The sequence below is a fragment of the Gobius niger genome (genome assembly GCF_951799975.1).
Source record: "Gobius niger genome assembly, chromosome: 17".
NCBI lineage: Eukaryota > Metazoa > Chordata > Actinopteri > Gobiiformes > Gobiidae > Gobius > Gobius niger.
This window is the reverse complement of record NC_136868.1, coordinates 23245336-23266570: the sequence shown is the minus strand read 5'-3', so window position 1 is coordinate 23266570 and position 21235 is coordinate 23245336. Positions and strand designations below refer to the sequence as shown.

Genomic DNA, 21235 nt, shown 5'->3' with positions numbered 1-21235 from the left:
CATCCGCTCCGCATCCCCAGTGAAACCATGCAGTCACAGGTCTAGAATCCCGGGTTCACCACTCGTCCGCGGCCCGGTTCGAGTCCTCGTCGGCCACCGCACAGTCCACATGCTGAACACCGGGGAGCGCAAGGTCTCTTTCGTTTAGCTTCTCCAGAAACGAGGAGAGTAAGCGTTTGTTCAAGTGGTCTGTCAAGGTCCGTTCCTCCTCCACCCTCTGCTTTGTCACACACACGCCTGGTTCTTCTTCCTGCTCAGCCTGCCCCGCACTGAACTCCGCCGTGGCCTCGTCGTGGCCCAAGCCGCTCGGCGGGTCCTCCTCCTCCTCCCGGGGATTCCGCTCAGGCAAAGGCCCGGTGTCCATCTGTGATATCAGTGTTGTTTGTAAAGCGGCATTTTCCAATTCTTTTAGTCGTTTGCTGTGGAGGCCGCTGGAAAATGCCTCCTTTCCACCAGAGTTATTGTGAGGGGGTTCATCACCACCAGATTGCGCCATCGTCGTGCTGCGCATGGAAAACAACCGAATGAAAGGACCTTATGTAAAAGGAAGGATATCGCCACCTAGAGGATCATTTCAATGCAAAAACAGAGGAAGCTCCATAATGTCAACCTCATGATTTCAAATATGTAGTGGTTTACTATTTTAAAACCTAACCCATAGCCTAAAATAAATAAATACATAAATTATTTGATTCCTTGTGTGACTTGTATTTAGACCACTCTAGGCTTCCGTAGCATGTTCAGAATAAAGAAGCTTCTCAAACGGTTGGATGAAATAATAAATAAAAAGGACATTTAAGGACAGTTTTGAGGGAAAAGAATGTACTAGAATTGTATTGTATTTATTTATTTTTGAACACGTATATTGAACATAAGATAACCAGTAGGTGGCGATAACGTACATTGAAATGTTGCCAAACGCCATTAAACTCAATAGAAGAAGAAGCAGAAGCAGAAGCAGAAGCAGAAGAAGAAGAGGTACAACATGTTTGGTTTCCATAGAGACCTTCCGAGGCAGGGCAGATATTTTAAGGCTATGGGCAGGGCAGATTGAAGAACGAGACTACACTGTGAAAGGTAGCAAGCCTTACGTACAGCTTTTTGCATATAATGCTTGCGTCGTTTTACAATTATAAAGAGACTTTTGAGTAGTTTGGGGAATCAATCTGTTTGTGGAACCAATAATACAGAATTTAACGAGTTAGCTTTGTGCTAAAGTAGCTAGCTACCCACCCACCATCAGGCTTTGCTAATAGTTTATGATGTGTGTGGCAAGAAACATTAGCTAAAGAGTGTGGTCTAAGATGTCCCGTTATATTGCTCTTCTTGAACATTTGTATAGTTAATTTACTGAGATTATTTTGTAATGGTTTTAACAACGACAAACCTCAATGTCTAGCGTTTAGCTAATGAAAACAAACTTGATTAAATTGTCGCATCATCTGATATTTGTATTGTTGTTGTACTATGTTATTTGTGTACTTTAAATCTTATGTTCATCAGATAATTACTAGTGGAGCAACATGTCTTTTAGAGACCTAAGAAGTAAGCGAGTTACACTCTAACCCAGTATAATCTTTCAGCTTTACCCAAAGAATTTGAATTCATTAAAGCTGTGATACTTTCAACTTACCTTTTATTTGCTAGATTTCACAGAAATGATGAGAGCGCTAGGGTATCCTCGATTGATATCCATGGAAAACTTCAGAACACCCAACTTTACATTAGTGGCAGAAATTCTAATTTGGCTTGTGAAAAGGTAAGATCTAACCTCATGATTTTGAAATAAGTGGATTTTAATTGTACTTTTGTTCAATAACAATTTGTGTGCATTTAATTGTTTTCTTTTTAGATATGAACCCCAAATGGATATCCCTACAGATGTGGACACCGAGTCAGACAGAATATTTTTCATCAAAGCGGTGGCCCAGTTTATGGTGATTTTAGTAATTAATTAATTATGTTGTATGTAAAATGTTGAATGACCTTCAAAATATCTTTTTGTAGGCCACAAAGGCTCACATTAAGTTGAACACCAAGCGCCTCTATCAAGCTGATGGATATTCTGTTAAAGAGTTATTAAAGATCACTTCCATCCTATACAATGCAATGAAAACAAAACAAATGGCCTTAGAAGATTCAGTGGAGGAAGACAATAGCAAATTCAAGTTTGACCTCAGTTCTCGGGTAAGACGTCAAGTGTATTTATATAGAAAGATGGTATATATGCATCTTTTGAGTTTTAGTATAACAAGACAAATCATTTTAATATTGTTTTGTTTTCCTTGCAGATTTCAGATCTCAAATCTGCCCGGCAATTGGCATCAGAAGTCACTTCCAAAGGAGCGTCTTTGTATGATTTACTAGGAAAAGAAGTGGAGTTAAGGGTAAGCAAGAAAATACCAAATACAGTAATTTTTTTCTACTTTGTTCAGTGCAAAGTACCATTTCAGTTTCCCCTCCTTTTAACCCTAAGGAAATGCGAACTGCTGCTATTGCTAGACCTTTGGAAATAAATGAGACTGAAAAAGCCCTAAGAGCTGCCATCAAAGAAGTTTTGGTATGCATTGATTTTTCATTTTTCCTGTTACATATATCCGTTCTTAAGAATGTAAACCATATATTTAATGAGCACAACCGCATCTGATGTAATTGTGAGCATGGGGGTTTAATCAAGGAAAATGTGGAGAAAACAAAAGAAATGCTGGGCAACGTTGTTTCTGATGAAGCCAGCCTAGACGCAAAGATTGAAAAGAAGAAGCAGGAGCTGGAGAGGAATCGAAAAAGATTGCAGACACTGCAGAGTGTCCGGTAACTACCGTTCTCAAATATAGTAACACACCATGAAATGTTGAGTTCAACTCTTTTATTTTTGCCCCTTAGGCCAGCATTTATGGATGAATATGAGAAGATTGAAGAAGATCTTCAGAAGCAGTATAACATGTATGTTGAAAAGTTCAGAAATCTTTCATTTTTAGAGTCTCAGCTTGAAGAATACCACCGAGTTGAGCAGGAGAGATTTGAGGTGCGTTGGATCAAAATGTGTGTAGTTTTACAAGTGTGTGTGTGTGTGTGTTTTAATGTGTACATGTATCTGTTTCACAGGAAGCTGAAAATACATTAAGAATGATGCAACATAAATTAAGGGAGGAAGACCTGATGAAGGGTTCCTGTAAGATTACTACATCAACTTCACTATTAGTGTTTGCCCCATTTTGTCTCATTGTTCACTTTATTTTATGATAAACTACAGTGAAAGATGAGGATTCAGAAATATATGTTCCGGAGGATGATGGTTCTGATAGTGAAATTGAAGATAGTGGTCCATCTAAGCGCCGTCCAACTAGAAATGGCATTATAGGAGGTATGTGTGTCAATCAAAGAGCATTATCTTTTTACACACTATACAGTTCGTATTACTCAACCCATATTTTTTGTCTTTAGACAGAGAAGCAAGATACTTTGGAAACATGCATGGTGGCGATAGTGATGAGGTATTTTTAAAATATATTTTTATTTACAGTATGTATTCATAAATATATATATATATATGCATGTACTTATTTTCTGTTTTGCCCCAAAACTTAAATTAAGCCAGTTTCAAGAGGTCCATTTCCTCTCTTCAAGAAACAACGAAAAATGAGGGTTTGTGCTTGACTGAGGTTTAGTGAACTCCTCAGTCCTTTGGGTTTTAATACTAATAGTCCACCCTCACCTTTTATTGCAAAAAATTAAAGTGCGCACAGCAGACAACAGATATAATTTTTAGCATGAAAGGTGTTGGTTGGATTTTTGTATTTGTGATCATTTTTAGCAGATTACTCTAGTCTAGTTTCTTTGTTTCAGTGTGTATGTACAATCAGACTAGTAGGCTCCCTAGACCAGTGGTTCCCAAAGTGTGGGTCGGGGCCCCCCAGGGGGTTGTGAGCACTGAGCTGAGAGTCTGTAGATGATTTCAAGATTTTGCACAAGATATAATAAAGGACAATATTTATACTGTATTTAACATATTTCTTAACTGAAATCTGCACAGATTTGTGAATCGAGGTCAAATAACACAGTATCTCAAAATGGATGAACAATCCGCACAGCCAAGTATCTCCCAGGAGCTTTACTGTGCAGGTCTTTCAATTTTCAGTTTAGATCCAAAACAGTTTATTTGTTTTGGATCCATTCGCTTTTTGGATGTGCGATTCTTGATCCATTAAAATAACAATATATAGCATGTAAATACATATTCCAAAATCATATATTAGATGTTGTTTTGCTTTATATTGTCTATACACTACCAATTGTTTGTATAACAATGAGGGTCCCGGCCTGAAAAGTTTGAAAGCCCCTTGCCCTAGATACCGTATTAGTTTCCTCCACCCCTGAAGATAGCTTCTTGATCCTATCCATGCATTCCTTGAGTTTACATCTTAATTGTTGCACTGAATTGTTTTTTTCCACACCAACACTGACATAGTCCTGTTTTTTTTTTAACTTATTCTTGACAGAATACATACAATTACATGGAATTAGATCTTTTGGAATTCATTTGTAAACATGAGTCCAATTTAGATTTGAAAATTGTTGATAATTTAGAAATCAATGAAAACACTTCTGTGAAAGTATGTTTATTCATTATTTATTTGATATCACAACACTTTGGACAAACCAGATGCATTGTTTACAGTCTCATAACATATGAATGAGTCCCGTGTGTTATGTGATACATTTTTCAGACTGAAGGCAGTGACATCGATGAGGAAGAGGATGATGAAGAAGAGGAGGAGGAGGAGGAGGAGAGGAGGGGTTTGGAAGATGACCGTATGGATGCGATGCGTGGTGGTGTGCGATCAGCAAAGGGGGGCATGAACCCCCCTGATCTAGAAGAGAGTGATAATGACTTCTAAAAAATGAAAACAAAAAGAAAACAGTCTAAAGGTTTTCTATACTAGAACTTTGCTATATCGCTGTTTATCAATTAAGGAAAATGTTTTGTCAACGCTCGCTCATTGTTCCTCTTTTTTTTTTCTTTTTTACATTTTAATGTAGGTATATATATATATATATATATATATATATATATATATATATATATATAAATATAAATAACATTTTGTAATGATAATTTATTAAAAAGCAAGGGGGAAATTAATGACTGTCTTCTGTCTTTTCATGTATTAAAATATCTTCTTTCCTTGAGTAACTACTATTTGCATTGGCACAAAGACATTTAGGAACGTATCAGTTTATGGAAATGTAGAATTATAGATCCATGGGATTTGCCCGTTATCAGGTTATTATGGATTTACCAGACGTACAAGAGTGTCGTCATCAATGAGCGCCAAGACAGCGGGAAGGGGGTGCAAGCTGATGTCAGTTCCCAAAAGGCTGTAGTCGTTAAACTACTTATTTGCCTCATCATCCCGGTATGTGGTGCACTACTTACCACGTGTATGTCTTTGTTATAGTTTCACCCAAATCCTCTGTAAGTGTTGAATATACGGGTTCGCTAGGACCAAGACTTATCAGGTTATCATCTGTTAGCTTTTTTGCTAACTCGCAGCTGTGCCAAAAAATTCATTTCAATAATAACGTTTAGCTTCTAAGATCTTTCATTACATTATCACTGAGTCCCACATTTACTCCTTAACATTTAATAGCGAATATGTTGGTTTATATTATGTTAACATTGTATAATAATAATAAATCTCGCCTAAACGAGCTCGACTGTGTTGTATGGTTTACTGTTGTGTGCTTTTGTAACTTTGAAGTGCTTTGTGGAAACTATTAAATATGTGATTGGACATAAATGATTGTTTTCATGGCTTTCTTCAGCTGACAGGAGGCCTTTGGGATGCCAAAGAAGTTCCAGGGTGAGAACTCCAAGGCAGCCACAGCCAGAGCTCGCAAAGCTGAGGCCAAGGCAGTGGCTGATGCACGCAAGAAACAGGAGGAGGAGGATGCTCTGTGGCAGGAAACTGACAAACATGTGCTGAAGAAAGAGCAGAGGAAGGTAGGTGGCAGTACACTGCACACTGCAATAATTTGCTTGCTCAGACAGTAGCTTTGTGTTCTTCTGGGCTGCCTATTCCTTGCTCTAGGATGATAAAGAGAAAAAGAAAATGGAACATCTGGAACGAAAAAAGGAAAAACAGCGACTTCTGGATGAAGAGGATTCCCAAATCAAAGGAAAAGCCAAGGAAGTCGTAACAGGCAAAGTGACTCGTGCTCAGATTGAGCAGACACTACAGAATGAACAGCAGAAGCAAGAGCAGCAGCCACAGCAACCCAAAGGTAGATTATATATCGATAGATTATATATATCTCTCTCTATATATACATCTATAGATAGAAATACTGTACATATACAAACGCATACACGTATATATCTTTTTAATGACTCTATTTTATTTTATTTTTTTCAGAAAAAAGCCACTTGGAAACCCCATTGGAGGAGAACATAAACAGAATAATTCCGGAGGAAGGAAGTGTGGAGGCTAGAACCATAGAAGATGCCATTGCAGTGCTCAGGTTTTCATTTGATCTATTTTGAAATGTAACATTTTTACCTGTGCTAATAACACTCGGCAGCACGTAACAAAGTCTGTCTTTCAGTACTGGACCAGAGGACCTGGACCGACATCCAGAGCGTAGAATGAAAGCAGCATTTACGGCATATGAAGAAGTCAACATGCCACGTTTGAAAAAGGAGAATCCCAACATGAGATTGTCCCAGCTTAAGCAACAGTTGAAAAAGGAGTGGACAAAAGCTCCAGATAATCCCCTGAATCAGCGATTTTCCACCTACAATTCAAAGTGAACACACACACACACACACGCTCTTATCTTTCACTTCAGAAATGTCTTCATTATAAATATTATGGAAAACCTCGCTTACTAATGTCTGCTGCAAGTAGTCAAGATGCTCCTTTTTATCAATTCAAAATGAATTAAGGTTTCTATCCCTTAATAAAACGGCTTCATCTCTCAATGTGATTTTACTTCAGCACTTATGAAAGGACAAGCAGTTTAGATTGTTAATAATTTATTAAAGCAGACAACTGTTTCATCGCCTAAGCTTTTTTTTGTCTCAAAATCTTGTTCTTCCTTCATACACGCCAGACATCTGCCAAATGCCCAGCACAATGTTATAAACATCAGTGCATTTTCATTTTTCTTATCAAATATGTCTTAATTTTGTATTGCATTACTGTATTATATCAATATCACAAAAAACAATTGAAAAGCATTGAACTTGGGACTGGATTATTTTTTTGTGCCTGCCAGCCTACCTTTCTAATAGAGGAAATGTAGGCTACATTTCCTCTATTAGAAAGGAATCATGTACAATAATGAATTAAGTTTTTTGTATCGGGTTAAATTATACAGTTACAAAATGACTTGTGTGGCTGCTGTGTGGAGTAACTCCTGTTGAATCACAAAGGTTTTTTCTGGCACAGCAACATCCATACAGACTGCTGAGGTGGCAGAAGCCTTTGTTTACACATGGTAATGAGAAAGAAATTATAAATTAAAGTTTTGGTGATACAGTAACAGTGCATTTATGACCACCAGGTAAATATATGAAAACTGTTGGAAGAGGCAATAAAGCAATGGAGATGGACTTAAACTGGTGCGTCATTTTTTCTTTTTATTATAGTGAGCTGCCGCTTATTTTCTCTACATCCCCCTTGTAGTGTTTTGAGGCCTACAGTGACTGATCCATTAAAGGCAGGTTTGAAGATTGACACTTTTGTTTTCAACAGCTTTTGTGGCGGAGCAGATAAGAGCACCGTAAAGGGCTTTGAACCATAGAGTTCAGATTACCTTTTGTTTTCTTTTACGCACAGCTTTTATTTATTTTCCCTAGCAACCAATAGGTCTGATCTCTTTGAGGTTGCCTCCTGTGTGATGTCCTACATTAATGCTGTGCCTTGATTTACTTGTGTTTGTTTGCGCCATCCCAACATGTTGCTCCCTCCTACCTTGCTCCTATTTGCATGGCAACCTTTGGGTCACCCGCCGCTCCTGCCCTTCTCTTTCTTCATGTTGAATCTAATCATTACTTTCAAAGGATGGCAGCTTCAGAGCGCCTGTATTAGTGTATGCGCCATGATCAAGTGTGCCACTCACGAGTCTGCCCCTTCTCAACGACAAGTGTCCTCTACAAACTGCGTGTGCCTCCTGTAACAAGCCTTGTCAACTTTAAGAAAACAAATACCAAAGGAGAGAACGTAAGGTAAGCCATGCTTTGTCACTGTTTAACATCATCTTGCAATTCCTCTGAAAAAGAAAGCATGATTGTCAATTGTATTGTTATGTATTGTTATGTAGGAAAGTGTATTGAACAAAAGTGGTCAGTGCTATGTTTGTGTATGTTTTTTCACTTGAATTGGACTCACAATAAGCTATTAAATAAGTATAAAAAATAATCCAAAACAAAAACATTTGTGACATTTTCGTTTGTGAAGGCTTGTTTCTTGATATCTTTCTATAAAGTGCCGTGAAACTTGCATCTGAGATTAATCTGCAAACTCGTTTGTTTAGTAATATACCAGATGTTAAACTGATGGTTGGAGAGTGTGCTTATTACAGTTTTGCCTGTCTGCTTTTGAAGGTAAATTCCAAGCTGCACAGCAAGTGTGCATTAGGTTACATTATGCAAAAATTAAAATCATTTATGACAATGTAACTTATGTCAATGTGACCTAATACCTCAAAATGAAAATAAAAACACTTATCAAAAATCTGCTTCTCATTATTATTGTAGCTGTGTCACAGCCATGAGGTTGATCCTGGTGAAGCCCACGAATGCCACACGTCGCCTGGACTCCACAGGGGAAGTCTTCCATGAACCGGACAATGACCGCTGCAACTCAGGGGCTCCCTCTCCCCCTGCGAGAGCCACTGAGGGAATATGTGATGGATACTCGGGGACGCCGATTCAAGTGGCACCTTCTCCGCAACAGTCCAGCCTGCATCGCGGTCCATCTATGTCCCCTAAAAGACCGAATGGAGTCTCTAATCACATGCCACCCCTTAAAACTGGTAGGCTGACTTTTGCATCCCTAAATGATCCGGATTGGCTTTTACTATGTGGTCGCTTGGAGGATGACACTGCTTTAGCAAGCATACCTGGGCCAAGTATAGTGCGTCCAAACCAAACTGACCATTGTGTGTGCGCTTGTCCGGATGTACCATCACAAACTTTCCACTCAAAACAGCCTCTAAAACATGACTGCCTTTCGGGACAGCATTCTGCGACTTTACAAGACAATCATGCATTTTCTTCAAGTGCCCAAACATTGAAGACTTTATCACAATCGCCAAACAAACATGGTTTCTTGCAACCAGGACTGCACCATATTCAAGACCACATAGAAGGCCCCCAGTGCAGCAATCAAGAAGGTTGGAAAGGGCCTTTGCATTCTCCGTTCAGTCTATCAAACAGTCCAGGCCCAAACTCCTATAACATTCCCTTAAGCAATGCGGAGAAATTAGTATGTCAAGATAAACAAGCTGTTGAGCTTAAGTGGAGAGACATTTTTGGGACAGAACCGCTCTTGGTTCAGCAATGTCAAACAGAGGATTTGCATTGTTTTAGTAGCGGCAAAGAAACTTTTGACAAATCTGAAGATCCAGCCACCACCTCAAAGTGTCAAAAAAGATCTTCCACTCCAACCGTTAACAAAAGTGTCCAGTCCCTATCGGCTTGCCATTTCAGTTCGCAGGAGAATCAAGATCTCAGTGAGGAAGGGGATCACCGGAGACAAACACAAGTAAATGTTGCTATAAACTCATGGCTAAACCAAAAATATGAGATTGTTTTTTTAAATCTGTGGATAGTTTTTTGCTTGTAGTCAATCACAACTTTACACACAAGACAGTATAAAAACAAGCAATACAGATTTTAATGTATTACGCTTTTCAAAGACACAAGTCACCCAAACCTTTAAACCAAACACTATTCATTCATTCTATACTCACTGGCTACATAATGGAGCTGGGACTGCAGCTGCCTTTGGGGCTAGACTGACACAGCCTCCCCTCCTGGTAGTAACCAGGCCCAGACCAACCCTGAGCTCAAATCGGCCCCTGAATATCGTGATATGCATCAGATCGTGACAAAAGTGGATCATCCCAGCCCTCTATTGTACTGCGTTGCTCATAACCAAGTTTTTGTCTTCGGGACAGAGGTTTGAATGGTAGTCTAAAACATTAAATGGTAGTTTAAAATAAAGCCAGTGAGACCTATTTCTTTACTATAGTCAGAAATGATTCCAACGAGTCCTAGATAAAAAAGTATCAAAACAGTACTTTGTTGCACTTCACTTCTGTTGCAAATAACAGATTTTATTAAACTTATGAAACTATTACAATGAAAACTAAGTAGCATTATATTAATGTTTCTATTTTAGCATTAATACTGCTTTTTGTTTTAGGGAACTACACGACAATTTTATGAATCAACACGGTCCCTGCCCAAGCACCGCCCTCCGCCCTCAGACGCAGCTGAGATAGTAAATGGTGATGCGGTCCGACCTGTGAGCAGCCTGGCGACCATCAGATCCAGTCTGACAGATTTCTACTCATCTCAGCAGCCTCTGCAGCTTCTGGAGGACGCTTTCTCCAAAGTGACCCAGGACGATTCCAGTAAAGTAAACAGTGAATGCCAAACGAGGGAAGGGACCAATGCTCCCCAAAAGAAATCCAGAGACATCAGCTACAGACTGGGCCAGCGAAAAGCTCTGTTTGGAAAACGCAAGCAACTAAGTGATTATGCTTTAGTCTGTGGGATGTTTGGAATTATAGTTATGGTGATAGAAACAGAGCTCTCAAGAGGGGTTTACACAAAGGTAAGGAAGTCATGTCTGTATAGAGAAAAGATATATACGTATTTCTGAATGTTGTATGAAACTAACAAAAAAAAGATTAATTCTCATTGAAACACAGCATTTTGAATCCAGAAAATATTGGTGTAAAACTGATGGTGGGTTAAATACCCAAAAACTGAAGGGTTGCCATTTAAGATCTTGCCCAAGCACATTACTGCTGTTTGCAATGGGACAAGGCACATAGGCACATAATCATAATGTCTGTTAGAAACGGGAAAAGCTTAAGAGAGAGAGAAAAAACGAAAAGAATTTCATCCCTATACAGCGTTACTTTTCAGTTGTATGCACTGCCAATGTTTTGCAACTGCATTTTACATTGTTTTCACTCTGCCTGTAGGATTCTGCATACTCTTTTGCCCTTAAAGGTCTAATCAGCCTTTCTACTGCTATTCTTCTGGTCCTTATTGTGATGTACCACACCAGAGAAATTCAGGTAACTGCAATCAATGAAACAATCAACACTATTAAATGTAATCCTACAAAACAATGCCTTGTCACCAGCTCTTTATGGTTGACAATGGAGCGGACGACTGGAGGATCGCAATGACCATGGAGAGGATCTTCTTTGTCGTACTGGAGCTCCTTGTATGTGCTGTTCACCCCATCCCGGGCCAGTACGTCTTCAGCTGGACCGCACGATTGGCCTTCAGCTACACTGCCTCTGTTGCAGATGCAGATGCAGACCTAGACATTATACTTTCAGTGCCAATGTTCCTACGCTTATATCTGATTGGACGAGTCATGCTCCTTCACAGCAAACTGTTCACAGACGCCTCCTCACGCAGCATCGGGGCACTCAACAAAATAAGTTTCGATACCAGATTTGTCATGAAGACTCTAATGACTATTTGCCCTGGGACAGTCCTGCTGGTCTTCAGTGTGTCCTGTTGGATCATAGCAGCATGGACAGTCCGAGTATGTGAGAGGTACCAAATGAAATATGTCTCCTTAATGGTGCATTTGTTTCCATACGTACATTATGCTACAGTTCAATGAAAAGCTGTCAAGGCACAACAGTAGAGAGAATGTTGCTTAACACATTATTTAGCTGAAAAATACAAACCAAATGGAGAATGAAATGATTTCTATTGTGGATTAGTTATGTACTTTAGTTTTAAAAAGTTTGAGTATTAGTCTGGATGCTTCAATACAGTAAAATCCTGAAATGACAACAATCTTACTAAAGTGCAGCTTTCTGCTTTTGCCTAATGCAGGTACCATGATGCTCAGGAGGTCACCAGTACTTTTCTTGGAGCAATGTGGTTGATCTCAATAACCTTCTTGTCTATTGGATATGGCGACATGGTCCCTCACACCTATTGTGGAAAAGGGGTCTGCCTTTTGACAGGAATAATGGTAAGTGCTGTGGGGACTTCGTATTGCACACTATACATAATGGCTTGGTAATATAAAGTCATTTAGAGACTACATCAGTTATTGTTGCCTTGGCAGTACAATGTCCCATTACAGCTCTGATCATCTCCTTTTTACAGGGAGCTGGCTGTACCGCCTTGGTTGTTGCCGTTGTTGCAAGGAAATCTGAATTGACCAGGGCGGAAAAACATGTTCATAATTTTATGATGGACACTCAGCTTTACAAACAAGTATACAATCATAAATAAATTAGACATTCGGTACAATAAAAATGACAAAAATAAAACAGTCACGCCATAATTACTTTGTTTCACAGGTTAAGAACACGGCAGCCAATGTATTGAGAGAGACCTGGCTCATCTACAAAAACACTAAACTGGTTAAGAAAATAGATCATGCAAAGGTACGGCATCATCAGCGTAAATTCCTCCAAGCTATCCACCAGTAAGGAAAAATCGTATGTACACAATGTTTACTTAATGACTTCTCAGCCTAAGTACATGTTTTGAATGTTCTAGACTGAGAAGAGTCAAAATGGAACAGAGAAAACTAACAGATCAGGCAAACACAGTTGCAGACCTGGCCAAGGTTTGTAAATGTAAAGTTAGACTACGTGGTGTGAATAAAATGTAATAAGTAATTTCTTGTCTTGCAGACTCAAAACATGATGTATGATTTGGTGTCAGAACTACAGCATAGAAGTGAGAAGCTCGATCAAAGGATTGCAGCACTAGAAGAAAAACTGGACTCTCTTCTTCTCACAGTGCAATCACTTCCAACAGTTTTCTCCCAAGCAATAACCAATTTACAAAAGGACTTCCTGGATGATATAGCCTGTCGGCTCTCTTCATCTCTGAACACCAAGCGCTACTCTGTCCCAGCAAGAAAGCTTTGTCCAGGGCCAACCTCACCAGAAACTCAATACAGCCAATAATAAAAATGATGATAAATAATAATACATTTGCTACCTAAAATTGTCATCTTAGTTACAGTTGGGAAACTTTAGCCCTATTACATTGAATGGATCATGATGACAACTTTTTGTGAACATAAGGCCTCTCTTTTAGCACTTTAGAAGTTTTATGAGGAATTGTAAACTATTTTATGATATTTCAGTTGTTCTTTTAGGCTTCTTAATGTATCTGGTGTGGCTCAAAAAATAACTAACTGGTTGTATATTTAAGCCTTATAAAGTTTTAAAGGACTTGATTAGATAAATACAAATAACTTTCATGTGGAGATTGGAGGGACAAGCAGTGAGGCTTCAACAGTTGCCGACGTAGCGGGTGCATGCTGGAAGAAGGCACGGCACTTGTGTATTTAGCTTCGTCGAGCAGAGTTCATGCATGCGATGACGCCACAACGGACACACAATCAAGCAACGTTTAAATGGCTCATGGTTGTTCAGCATTATTACGCTCATTGACAAAAAAAATAATAATAATTACGCTCCCTAGTTTACAGTTCCTCCCACTTCCTCAATCTCGCGAGAAGTTATAAGCAAGCTGCACCCACGAGACTGCGGTTTCGCGCGCTGGGTCTAAGCGCCGCCCCCTATTGTGATTGACACTTCTTATGTCCAATTGGATTTAGATACAAACATGGAGGGAGCCAATAGAGACATCAATCCTTTACAGCAGGCGGGATGCCAAAGTCTTGAAGAATAACTCATTGATCAGTCTTCAACAAGCCGAAGAGTTCGTGTGCGCAAGATAAGGACTTACTTTTGCGACAAACGTATACAATTTCGCTTCAACTAATTTGTTTTGTTGGAGACCAAACGGCAGGTAACAGCTGTGCTCTTTATTATTACTTCATAGTTAACGTTCATTGATTATAGTAGCCTTTTGCTAGCTTAGTAATGTTAGCCAACTTGACAAAGTCGTGCTTAGTTTCTTCTGCACTTTTCACTTTGTTATTAACTTGTATCCACTGATCTAAGTCAGTTCACCTGATTTGAGTTGTTACTGCTGTGTTTGTAGCGTTCATAGTCGACTAATTTCTGGTGATAATTGAAATAAATTAGCTGGTGATGTGAATCAATAAGTTGTACCGTGGTGATGCGATATTGAAATTAAAACTGTACGAACTCGAGTTGCTGCATTGCTGCCTCTGCATTTATCAATGCTATTACTTGGCTTTATTTCATTGCTTCTCATCTTAATACCACGAAACCCCCTCAAATAGGCTTCAATGTCTGCATCTGTGTGCACTTTTAGAAGTGATGATTACAATAATTTGAAGATACATTATGTGCTGCTTAGCCAAATGTTGTTAAGCGGGATTATTGAGATGTTTTGTTCTTGGAGAGGGCTCGTGTGCTGTCGACAGAGCGAGCGGGATCACAGCTGAGCGTCGAAGAGAGGCGCCCTCTGAGCGCTTTACCTTCTCCTTATTCATAGCAAAACCTACTTGTTTGTTCACAAGCGTCATATCGGTGTATTTCACGATAGAACTCTGAAACGGGTGTCGGTATTGTCAAGTCTTCGATGGCACATTGTTTGTTAAGCGCACCCTCACGTCCGGATGTGCTTGCTTTAAAAAGAAGTGGGAGTGGCTTAGCGCAGTTTCCCGCACTGTATTCAAATGAGCTCCTTCCCTCCTTTGTGACTCCCACCCAGCCCAAATGACAACTGCACAATACTTTGTCATGTACCAATTTTGAAGCACTCTTCCTGTCACTTATTGGAGATTTTCGTTTTGTTAACTTGGTTAGATTTTGTTTTGACCCATCTCTCTTTTTTGTCTGTAGCTTTGTATATATGTCTACAATTAACTTTTAAGTCCATGGTCATAAAACGGAAGGTCATTGGAAGGAATAAAACAATTCAATGTATAAAGAATCTAAGCTGAATGCAGTGTCCTGTCTTTGTTGCAAGATAGTGATTTTCTTTATGGCTGCTTACTCAGGGTAGCCACGATGTGGATTCAGGTGCGGACAATGGATGGGAAGCAAACCCACCGGGTGGATTCTCTCTCCAAACTTACGAAAGTGGATGAGCTGCGGGTCAAAATAGCGGAGCTGTTTGAGGTGGAACCACAGTGGCAGAGACTGTTCTACCGGGGGAAACAGGTGAGGCAATGTAACAGGCGATATCATTTTGTATATTATTGTATTTGTATCTGACCAGGTGTGTAATTCTTCCAAACCAGATGGAGGATGGGCATACTATATTTGACTACAATGTGGGCCTAAATGACATAGTGCAGCTGATGGTTCGTCAGCAAGCGCCGCCTTCTGAAGTTGTCAAAGACAAAGAAGCTGAGCTCTCAGACTCAGACTCCGGCTGTGGTTCCATACCCAGTGAGTCTGATAAGAACTCCACTCACGATGAGGAAGTGCAGGCAGCTGGTACTTCAGCTGAAGTCACCGCGCCAGAGCTTGTTGACCCGGGATTCGGACTTTACAAGGTAAACATGGTAACGGTAAATGGTCTCACCTTTTTATATAGTGCCTTTTCACCTATGTTAGGCACTCAACGCGCATTCACACTCTCATTCAACCACCAGTGTACGCAGACACTGGGGGTTAGGTGGGTGAAGTTGCACAAGAACACAAAAACAGGTTGCACCTGCAGGATGCGAGATCTGAATCATGAGACAACCCGCTCTACCATCTGCGACACTGTTGCTTACACTAAAGCTGTTAATTTATGTTCTTAATTTAATCACTGTTCACTAAGCTGAACTCTTTATTCTTTGTGTTTTAGATCAATGAGTTTGTTGATGCCAGAGATATCAACATGGGAGCTTGGTTTGAGGCTCAGGTCGTGAATGTTACAAAGACTCCCAATGAAGGAGAAATGGAGGCAGAGGAGATTTTGTACCATGTAAAATATGAAGAGTAAGTATGTATGTAAGGCCATTCTTTACGCATTCAAGGGATTGTGAAGATCTGCCTTTTGAAAAATGGATACAGAAACATAGGCTCTTTGTTTAAAGGAACAGGCCACCGTTTTTCCACGCTGAGATGTGTTCTTACCTGCACTTAGACGTGTTGATGTGACCTGTCTGGTCTTTGTGCGTGCACACGTAAAAAGACCAAAGATGTTGTTAGCATTTAGCCTCTCCTCCGCTCCTCTCTGGGGCCAAACGGGAGTGAAGTTAGAAGCGACCAACCTCTTCCACGTTTCCCCTATTTAAATGCGGTTACATGAGTAGTTACATGATCCAAAGTATAACTACTCGCGTAACCATATTTAAATAGGGAAAACGTGGAAGAGCTTGGTCGCTTCTAACTACACCCCTGTTTGGCCCCAGAGAGGAGCGGAGGAGAGGCTAAATGCTAACAACATCTTTGGTCTTTTTGCGTGACTGAGCGCACGCATAAAGAACAGGTACGCAGCCACTCGTCTAAGCTCGGGTAAGAACATATCTATGGAAAAACGTTGGCCTGTTCCTTTTAACAATAGGCTTTGGTGAATAAAACTGCATAAAAACTGTCTTCCCTTTTTTTTTTTTTTTTTTTTACTTAATACAACGCATGCTTATGGACAATGTGGCTAATCTTTTCACGGTATGCATTGTGTTTTGCAGTTACCCAGAAAATGGAGTAGTTCCAATGCAAGCCAAGAATGTCCGTCCACGGGCTCGCACAGTTTACCAGTGGCACCAACTGGAAACTGGTATGGTTGTTATGGTTAACTATAACCCTGATGACACTAAGGAACGGGGCTACTGGTATGATGCTGAAATACAGAGAAAAAGGGAGACGCGCACAATCCGAGAAATATATGCCAAAATTCTTCTTGGGTGAGTCAAGATTGATTGATGTTTACTTGGTAATCAACAGAAAAATAAGTAAATACTTACTCAATAAGATGTTTTTGTTTTTAGTGATGCAGGAGACTCTCTGAACGATTGCCGTATTATGTTTGTTACTGAAATCTACAAAATTGAGGAAGCTGGTTGTCAGGTTGATGCTCCTCCTGGGAGTGAGAGTCCACTGAAGAGTAAGTTTTTGAAGCAAATTGCCTTCTACTCTACTAAGGCTATGTACAAATAACACGGTTATTAACAAAGACTTTTTGAATGGTAGGATCAAACGGACCCGAGTGCAAGCACTGCAAAGATGACCTCAAGAAGAACTGTCGCTGGTGTAACTGCCATGTCTGTGGAATTAAGCAGGATCCAGACAAACAACTTCTGTGTGATGAGTGCGACATGGCCTATCACACATACTGCCTGAACCCACCCCTCACTACTATCCCCGAGGATGAAGACTGGTAAGTTTAAATGCTGACCATTCTTTTCCTCTTAACTAGTACTTAATGTTTGATTTATTACAGGTATTGTCCAAATTGCCGTAATGACTCTAGTGAGGTGGTGCGCGCTGGAGAGAAGCTAAAAGAGAGCAAGAAGAAATCCAAGATGGCGTCTGCCAACTCTTCCACCCAGAGAGACTGGGGCAAAGTGAGTGCTTTGCTTATTATATTTTTTGTGTTAACATTTTCATAAGTACTTGACCCTTTTTATGCTGGTCTTAAGGGAATGGCTTGTGTAGGCCGAACTAAAGAGTGTACGATTGTCCCATCAAACCACTATGGCCCAATTCCCGGCGTTCCTGTTGGTTCTCAGTGGAAATTCAGAGTACAGGTCTGTCACGGTTTCTCTTTTTTATAAATGTTTTTCATAATTGTATTTACTACATGTTTGGGTTTAAATGTCTTTCATTTAAAAACAAAGGTTAGTGAAGCTGGCGTCCATCGTCCTCATGTGGCTGGAATTCACGGTAGAAGCAATGATGGTGCTTTTTCACTTGTGCTGGCAGGGGGATATGAAGACGATGTGGTATGTAGAAGAATAAGTACTCTATACTCTACACACTCTACACACACATGTTTTAGATTCTCTAACTATAATTTTGCCTGAACTTTGACTTGAAGGACGATGGAAATGAATTTACCTATACTGGGTCTGGAGGACGAGATTTGTCTGGGAATAAGAGGACAGCTGAGCAATCCTGTGATCAGACACTTACACACATGAACAGGCATGATGTTAACCATTTGTTGCTGCTAATAGTTGCTGTGCAGTTTTAATTTATTTAACATATATATATATATATATATTTTTTTTTTTAACAGGGCCCTGGCTCTCAACTGTAATGTGAAATTAAATGACAAAGTTGGCGCAGATGCTAAAAATTGGAAGGAGGGGAAGCCTGTCAGGGTTGTGCGCAATGCGAAGGGGGCCAAACACAGCAAATACTGCCCTGAAGAAGGAAATCGTTATGATGGCATTTACAAGGTTTGATATCACTGATGTTTGTTGTAGAAAATAAGCCTAGCTTAATTTGTATAGTCAAAGTGATTGTAATGTATTTGTTGCAGATTGTCAAATACTGGCCAGAAAAGGGAAAGTCTGGTTTCTTGGTATGGCGGTATCTGTTACGACGTGATGATGCTGAACCTGCACCATGGACCAAAGATGGCAAGGACCGGATTAAAAAACTTGGACTCACCATACAGGTAATTTTCCAGGTTATGAGAAACCATAACCATTCCATGTTTAAGATTTAACGCTGTAATAACTGTATCTGCCTTCCAGTATCCTGCGGGCTATCAGAAAGAAAAGGAGAATAAAAATGAAACCGAAGAATCAGAGGGCACACCAAACAAATCAAAAAGAAAGCGAAAATCTCAGGGAAGTGGTAAGTTGTTACACACGACTGAAATGTCAATGACTTCTGCTTTGCTCAAAAGAGAAGTCACAACTAATGGATATTTTATTCATTTCTAGAATCTGCGAAGACCTCACCAGCTAAGACGCCCAAGAAGACAAAAGTTGAGTCCTACAAACTTACAAAGGAACAGAAGGCGCTCATCAAAAGTGATGAGCAAAACAAGAAACTTTGGGATGAAGCCATGGAATCACTGTCACTTGGACCGGTAAGTTAAAGTCATCCAAAACATAAAAAGAAAAGTTCCATATGAAATTAAGTTTGCATATATTAAAATCTGCAATATTATGTTTTCTTTTTCTGCAGAAATTCTTGACTAAAGTCGAAGAAGTTTTCCTCTGTATCTGCTGTCAGGAAGTAGTCTTTCAGCCAATCACCACTGAGTGCCAACATAATGTCTGCCGGGTGAGTTTTTTTTTTCTTTCTGTACATTTGAATAATGTTCCCCATCAGCCCGGACAGGGACTCCAGGAGGATAGGGGGGCTGGAGTGCCCCCAAAGATTTTAGTCAATGGGAAAAAGAGTGTCAGGCAGATATTATTCAAACAAAAGGAGGGGGTATTGTTCTAGGCCTATTGCTGTGTTGCGCCAAAGCGGTTGGGCTGAGCCTGACTTGACGTACCTCAAGTCAGGACCAGCTCCACTCCTGTCATTATTAGTTGGGCTGATGTTAAAAAATCAGACACTGCTCCACTGGCTCTGAACAGAAATCAGTGGTTATTATTACGCACTTTCGAAGCGGTGACGTGTGCATGGCTGAACCCAAAGAACAGGAACTGACGGGGTCCTCAAGCGGGTGAACCAAAAGTCTGGATATGTACATTTTTCCTCCTAGGGTTGACATAAATAATGTAGCTAAATGGTTTTAATGATCTTTTCAAAAATGCCAAAAAACAACAAAACATACATCTGACCTCGCAAACTAGTTTAAGACTCCACAGTAAGCGTAGTAACTCATCCTTTTTAATTATTTTTTGCATCACAGGAATGTCTCCAGCGCTCATTCAAAGCAGACGTGTACACCTGTCCGGCTTGCAGGCATGACCTTGGCAAGAACAACTCGATGACGGTCAATACACCTTTGCAAGACATTCTTACTCAGTTATTCCCAGGCTACAGCAGCGGCCGATGATCTTTGATTCATTCTCTTTGGTGACCTGAGGATCCACAAAGTAAACTGTAAGGAATTTACTAATGGCAATAAAGAATCACTTTTTTAATATATTTTAATGATTATAAACTACATTTTGTGGACTTATTGCTCCTCGATGTTATTGTTCTTATATGGTTAATGATTTTGTTTCCGTTAATATTGCCATTAATTTTGCTTAAGTATTTGCTCACCTGCATTAACCAGAATGGATTCCCTCTCAGTTTAATCCGTTGACTTAACACATGGTTGTTTCATTTGGCCCCAATTGTTGTGTGCCATTTTTAAAATTGTGCAGCAAGGGGCCTTGGAAATCCCAACAATGCATATCATTGTAAGCACAAACTTAAACTGTTGGTGGGATTTGAATTTGTTCTTGTTTTGAATTTGTTTTTTGTTTTTACCAAGAGTCAGTGTCATTTACTGGACCCTCGAGTGTCTGATCTGTTATCTTTAACAATTTTATCAATTGGGGTCTGGTGTCCTAGCCTAGTGCATGGTAATTTTAAGAGGGCGTTGAGATCCCCCTAATTTAACTTAAAGGCTAAAAGAGGTCCCAAATCCAAAGAAGTGTTTGCAGGTAATGTACACACAACCTTGTATTTTAGTTTTTCTTTAATTGACCTAATGGAATTTTATGCGTTATACTTCACTCATTTGTAATCCTTTCCTGCGATCTATTTTGTGTCATATTGAATTGTAACTGTTTCATGCACTGTCCCTTTAATTTTGTTTATAACTGCCATTGTTCATTATAATTTCTTCAAGAAGTGTCACTCGGGTTACATAAATGTGTAACATGGAGGGGAGACAAAATTGGCATTCTGAAATTTGTATATTTTAATATTTTGTACTAGTTTTAGATTTTATATGTAGTTTTAGAAATGGTGCACATTTCGTGCAAAAATTTTCTATTTTCAATGTTTAATAAACTTGTGAAAGGATTCTTGAGTTTGGAACATCTATAATCTGTGTAGTATAAAACGCCCGAGAGGAAAGCGAAAGCAGAAACCATTAAGTCTTTGCTTCTGTAATCGATACGGGACTGGCCTACGTGCACGGTGATCCCGTACGTAAAGTTTGTCCTCCAGTGCACGAGCTGTGCGTCAGTGCTCGTTTCCTATTGGTTCAGCCGCGTGTCTG

The 21235-nt window shown here is 39.8% G+C and overlaps 4 protein-coding genes across 6 annotated transcripts; all 4 read left to right on the top strand.

Annotated features, from left to right (window-relative positions):
• Positions 1-950: 950 nt before the first annotated feature.
• Positions 951-4904, top strand: cluap1 (clusterin associated protein 1). The gene is made up of 13 exons (XM_079574541.1): positions 951-1077; positions 1504-1545; positions 1648-1759; positions 1853-1937; positions 2008-2187; positions 2292-2387; positions 2477-2560; positions 2678-2811; positions 2884-3025; positions 3106-3172; positions 3254-3364; positions 3445-3494; positions 4728-4904. The coding sequence occupies exons 2-13, from the start codon at positions 1524-1526 to the stop codon at positions 4896-4898; spliced, it is 1254 nt and encodes a 417-aa protein (XP_079430667.1). The 5' UTR covers positions 951-1077; positions 1504-1523; the 3' UTR covers positions 4899-4904.
• An 890-nt stretch (positions 4905-5794) lies between these two features.
• ccdc124 (coiled-coil domain containing 124) lies at positions 5795-7273 on the top strand. Its single transcript, XM_079574543.1, has 4 exons — positions 5795-6004; positions 6093-6285; positions 6417-6522; positions 6607-7273. The coding sequence occupies exons 1-4, from the start codon at positions 5846-5848 to the stop codon at positions 6809-6811; spliced, it is 663 nt and encodes a 220-aa protein (XP_079430669.1). The 5' UTR covers positions 5795-5845; the 3' UTR covers positions 6812-7273.
• A 449-nt stretch (positions 7274-7722) lies between these two features.
• kcnn1b (potassium intermediate/small conductance calcium-activated channel, subfamily N, member 1b) lies at positions 7723-13232 on the top strand. 3 transcript variants are annotated; one of them, XM_079574530.1, is made up of 10 exons: positions 7723-8230; positions 8762-9770; positions 10434-10847; positions 11224-11319; positions 11388-11812; positions 12101-12242; positions 12380-12490; positions 12577-12704; positions 12779-12848; positions 12916-13232. In XM_079574530.1, the coding sequence occupies exons 1-10, from the start codon at positions 8097-8099 to the stop codon at positions 13192-13194; spliced, it is 2808 nt and encodes a 935-aa protein (XP_079430656.1). In that variant the 5' UTR covers positions 7723-8096; the 3' UTR covers positions 13195-13232. The 3 variants fall into 3 exon arrangements, with proteins under 3 accessions (XP_079430656.1, XP_079430657.1, XP_079430658.1); XM_079574531.1 differs by having other exon boundaries at positions 12577-12663; positions 12916-13069; XM_079574532.1 differs by having other exon boundaries at positions 8125-8230; positions 8762-9039.
• A 529-nt stretch (positions 13233-13761) lies between these two features.
• On the top strand, positions 13762-20358 carry uhrf1 (ubiquitin-like with PHD and ring finger domains 1). The gene is made up of 17 exons (XM_079575132.1): positions 13762-14047; positions 15171-15333; positions 15414-15671; positions 15971-16104; positions 16797-17012; positions 17097-17212; positions 17299-17485; positions 17549-17672; positions 17748-17855; positions 17946-18050; positions 18146-18252; positions 18347-18509; positions 18593-18730; positions 18810-18912; positions 19002-19150; positions 19249-19347; positions 19928-20358. Exons 2-17 carry the CDS (start codon positions 15181-15183, stop codon positions 20072-20074), a joined length of 2307 nt encoding a protein of 768 aa, XP_079431258.1. The 5' UTR covers positions 13762-14047; positions 15171-15180; the 3' UTR covers positions 20075-20358.
• The last annotated feature ends 877 nt before the right edge of the window (positions 20359-21235 follow it).

What these genes read in the sequence shown, in the direction of transcription:
- cluap1 (XM_079574541.1), top strand. Translation starts at nt 1,524, where the DNA reads ATGTCTTTTAGAGACCTAAGAA. An exon ending in CTAATTTGGCTTGTGAAAAG is followed by an intron (nt 1,760 to 1,852) that starts GTAAGATCTAAC and finishes TTTTCTTTTTAG; the next exon opens with ATATGAACCCCAAATGGATA. An exon ending in TAGAAATGGCATTATAGGAG is followed by an intron (nt 3,365 to 3,444) that starts GTATGTGTGTCA and finishes TTTTGTCTTTAG; the next exon opens with ACAGAGAAGCAAGATACTTT.
- ccdc124 (XM_079574543.1), top strand. Translation starts at nt 5,846, where the DNA reads ATGCCAAAGAAGTTCCAGGGTGAGAACTCCAAGGCAGCCACAGCCAGA. An exon ending in TGAAGAAAGAGCAGAGGAAG is followed by an intron (nt 6,005 to 6,092) that starts GTAGGTGGCAGT and finishes TCCTTGCTCTAG; the next exon opens with GATGATAAAGAGAAAAAGAA. An exon ending in GATGCCATTGCAGTGCTCAG is followed by an intron (nt 6,523 to 6,606) that starts GTTTTCATTTGA and finishes TCTGTCTTTCAG; the next exon opens with TACTGGACCAGAGGACCTGG.
- kcnn1b (XM_079574530.1), top strand. Translation starts at nt 8,097, where the DNA reads ATGCGCCATGATCAAGTGTGCCACTCACGAGTCTGCCCCTTCTCAACG. An exon ending in ACCAAAGGAGAGAACGTAAG is followed by an intron (nt 8,231 to 8,761) that starts GTAAGCCATGCT and finishes TTATTATTGTAG; the next exon opens with CTGTGTCACAGCCATGAGGT. An exon ending in CAAGAGGGGTTTACACAAAG is followed by an intron (nt 10,848 to 11,223) that starts GTAAGGAAGTCA and finishes CTCTGCCTGTAG; the next exon opens with GATTCTGCATACTCTTTTGC.
- uhrf1 (XM_079575132.1), top strand. Translation starts at nt 15,181, where the DNA reads ATGTGGATTCAGGTGCGGACAATGGATGGGAAGCAAACCCACCGGGTG. An exon ending in GGGGATATGAAGACGATGTG is followed by an intron (nt 18,051 to 18,145) that starts GTATGTAGAAGA and finishes TTTGACTTGAAG; the next exon opens with GACGATGGAAATGAATTTAC. An exon ending in AACTTGGACTCACCATACAG is followed by an intron (nt 18,731 to 18,809) that starts GTAATTTTCCAG and finishes TCTGCCTTCCAG; the next exon opens with TATCCTGCGGGCTATCAGAA.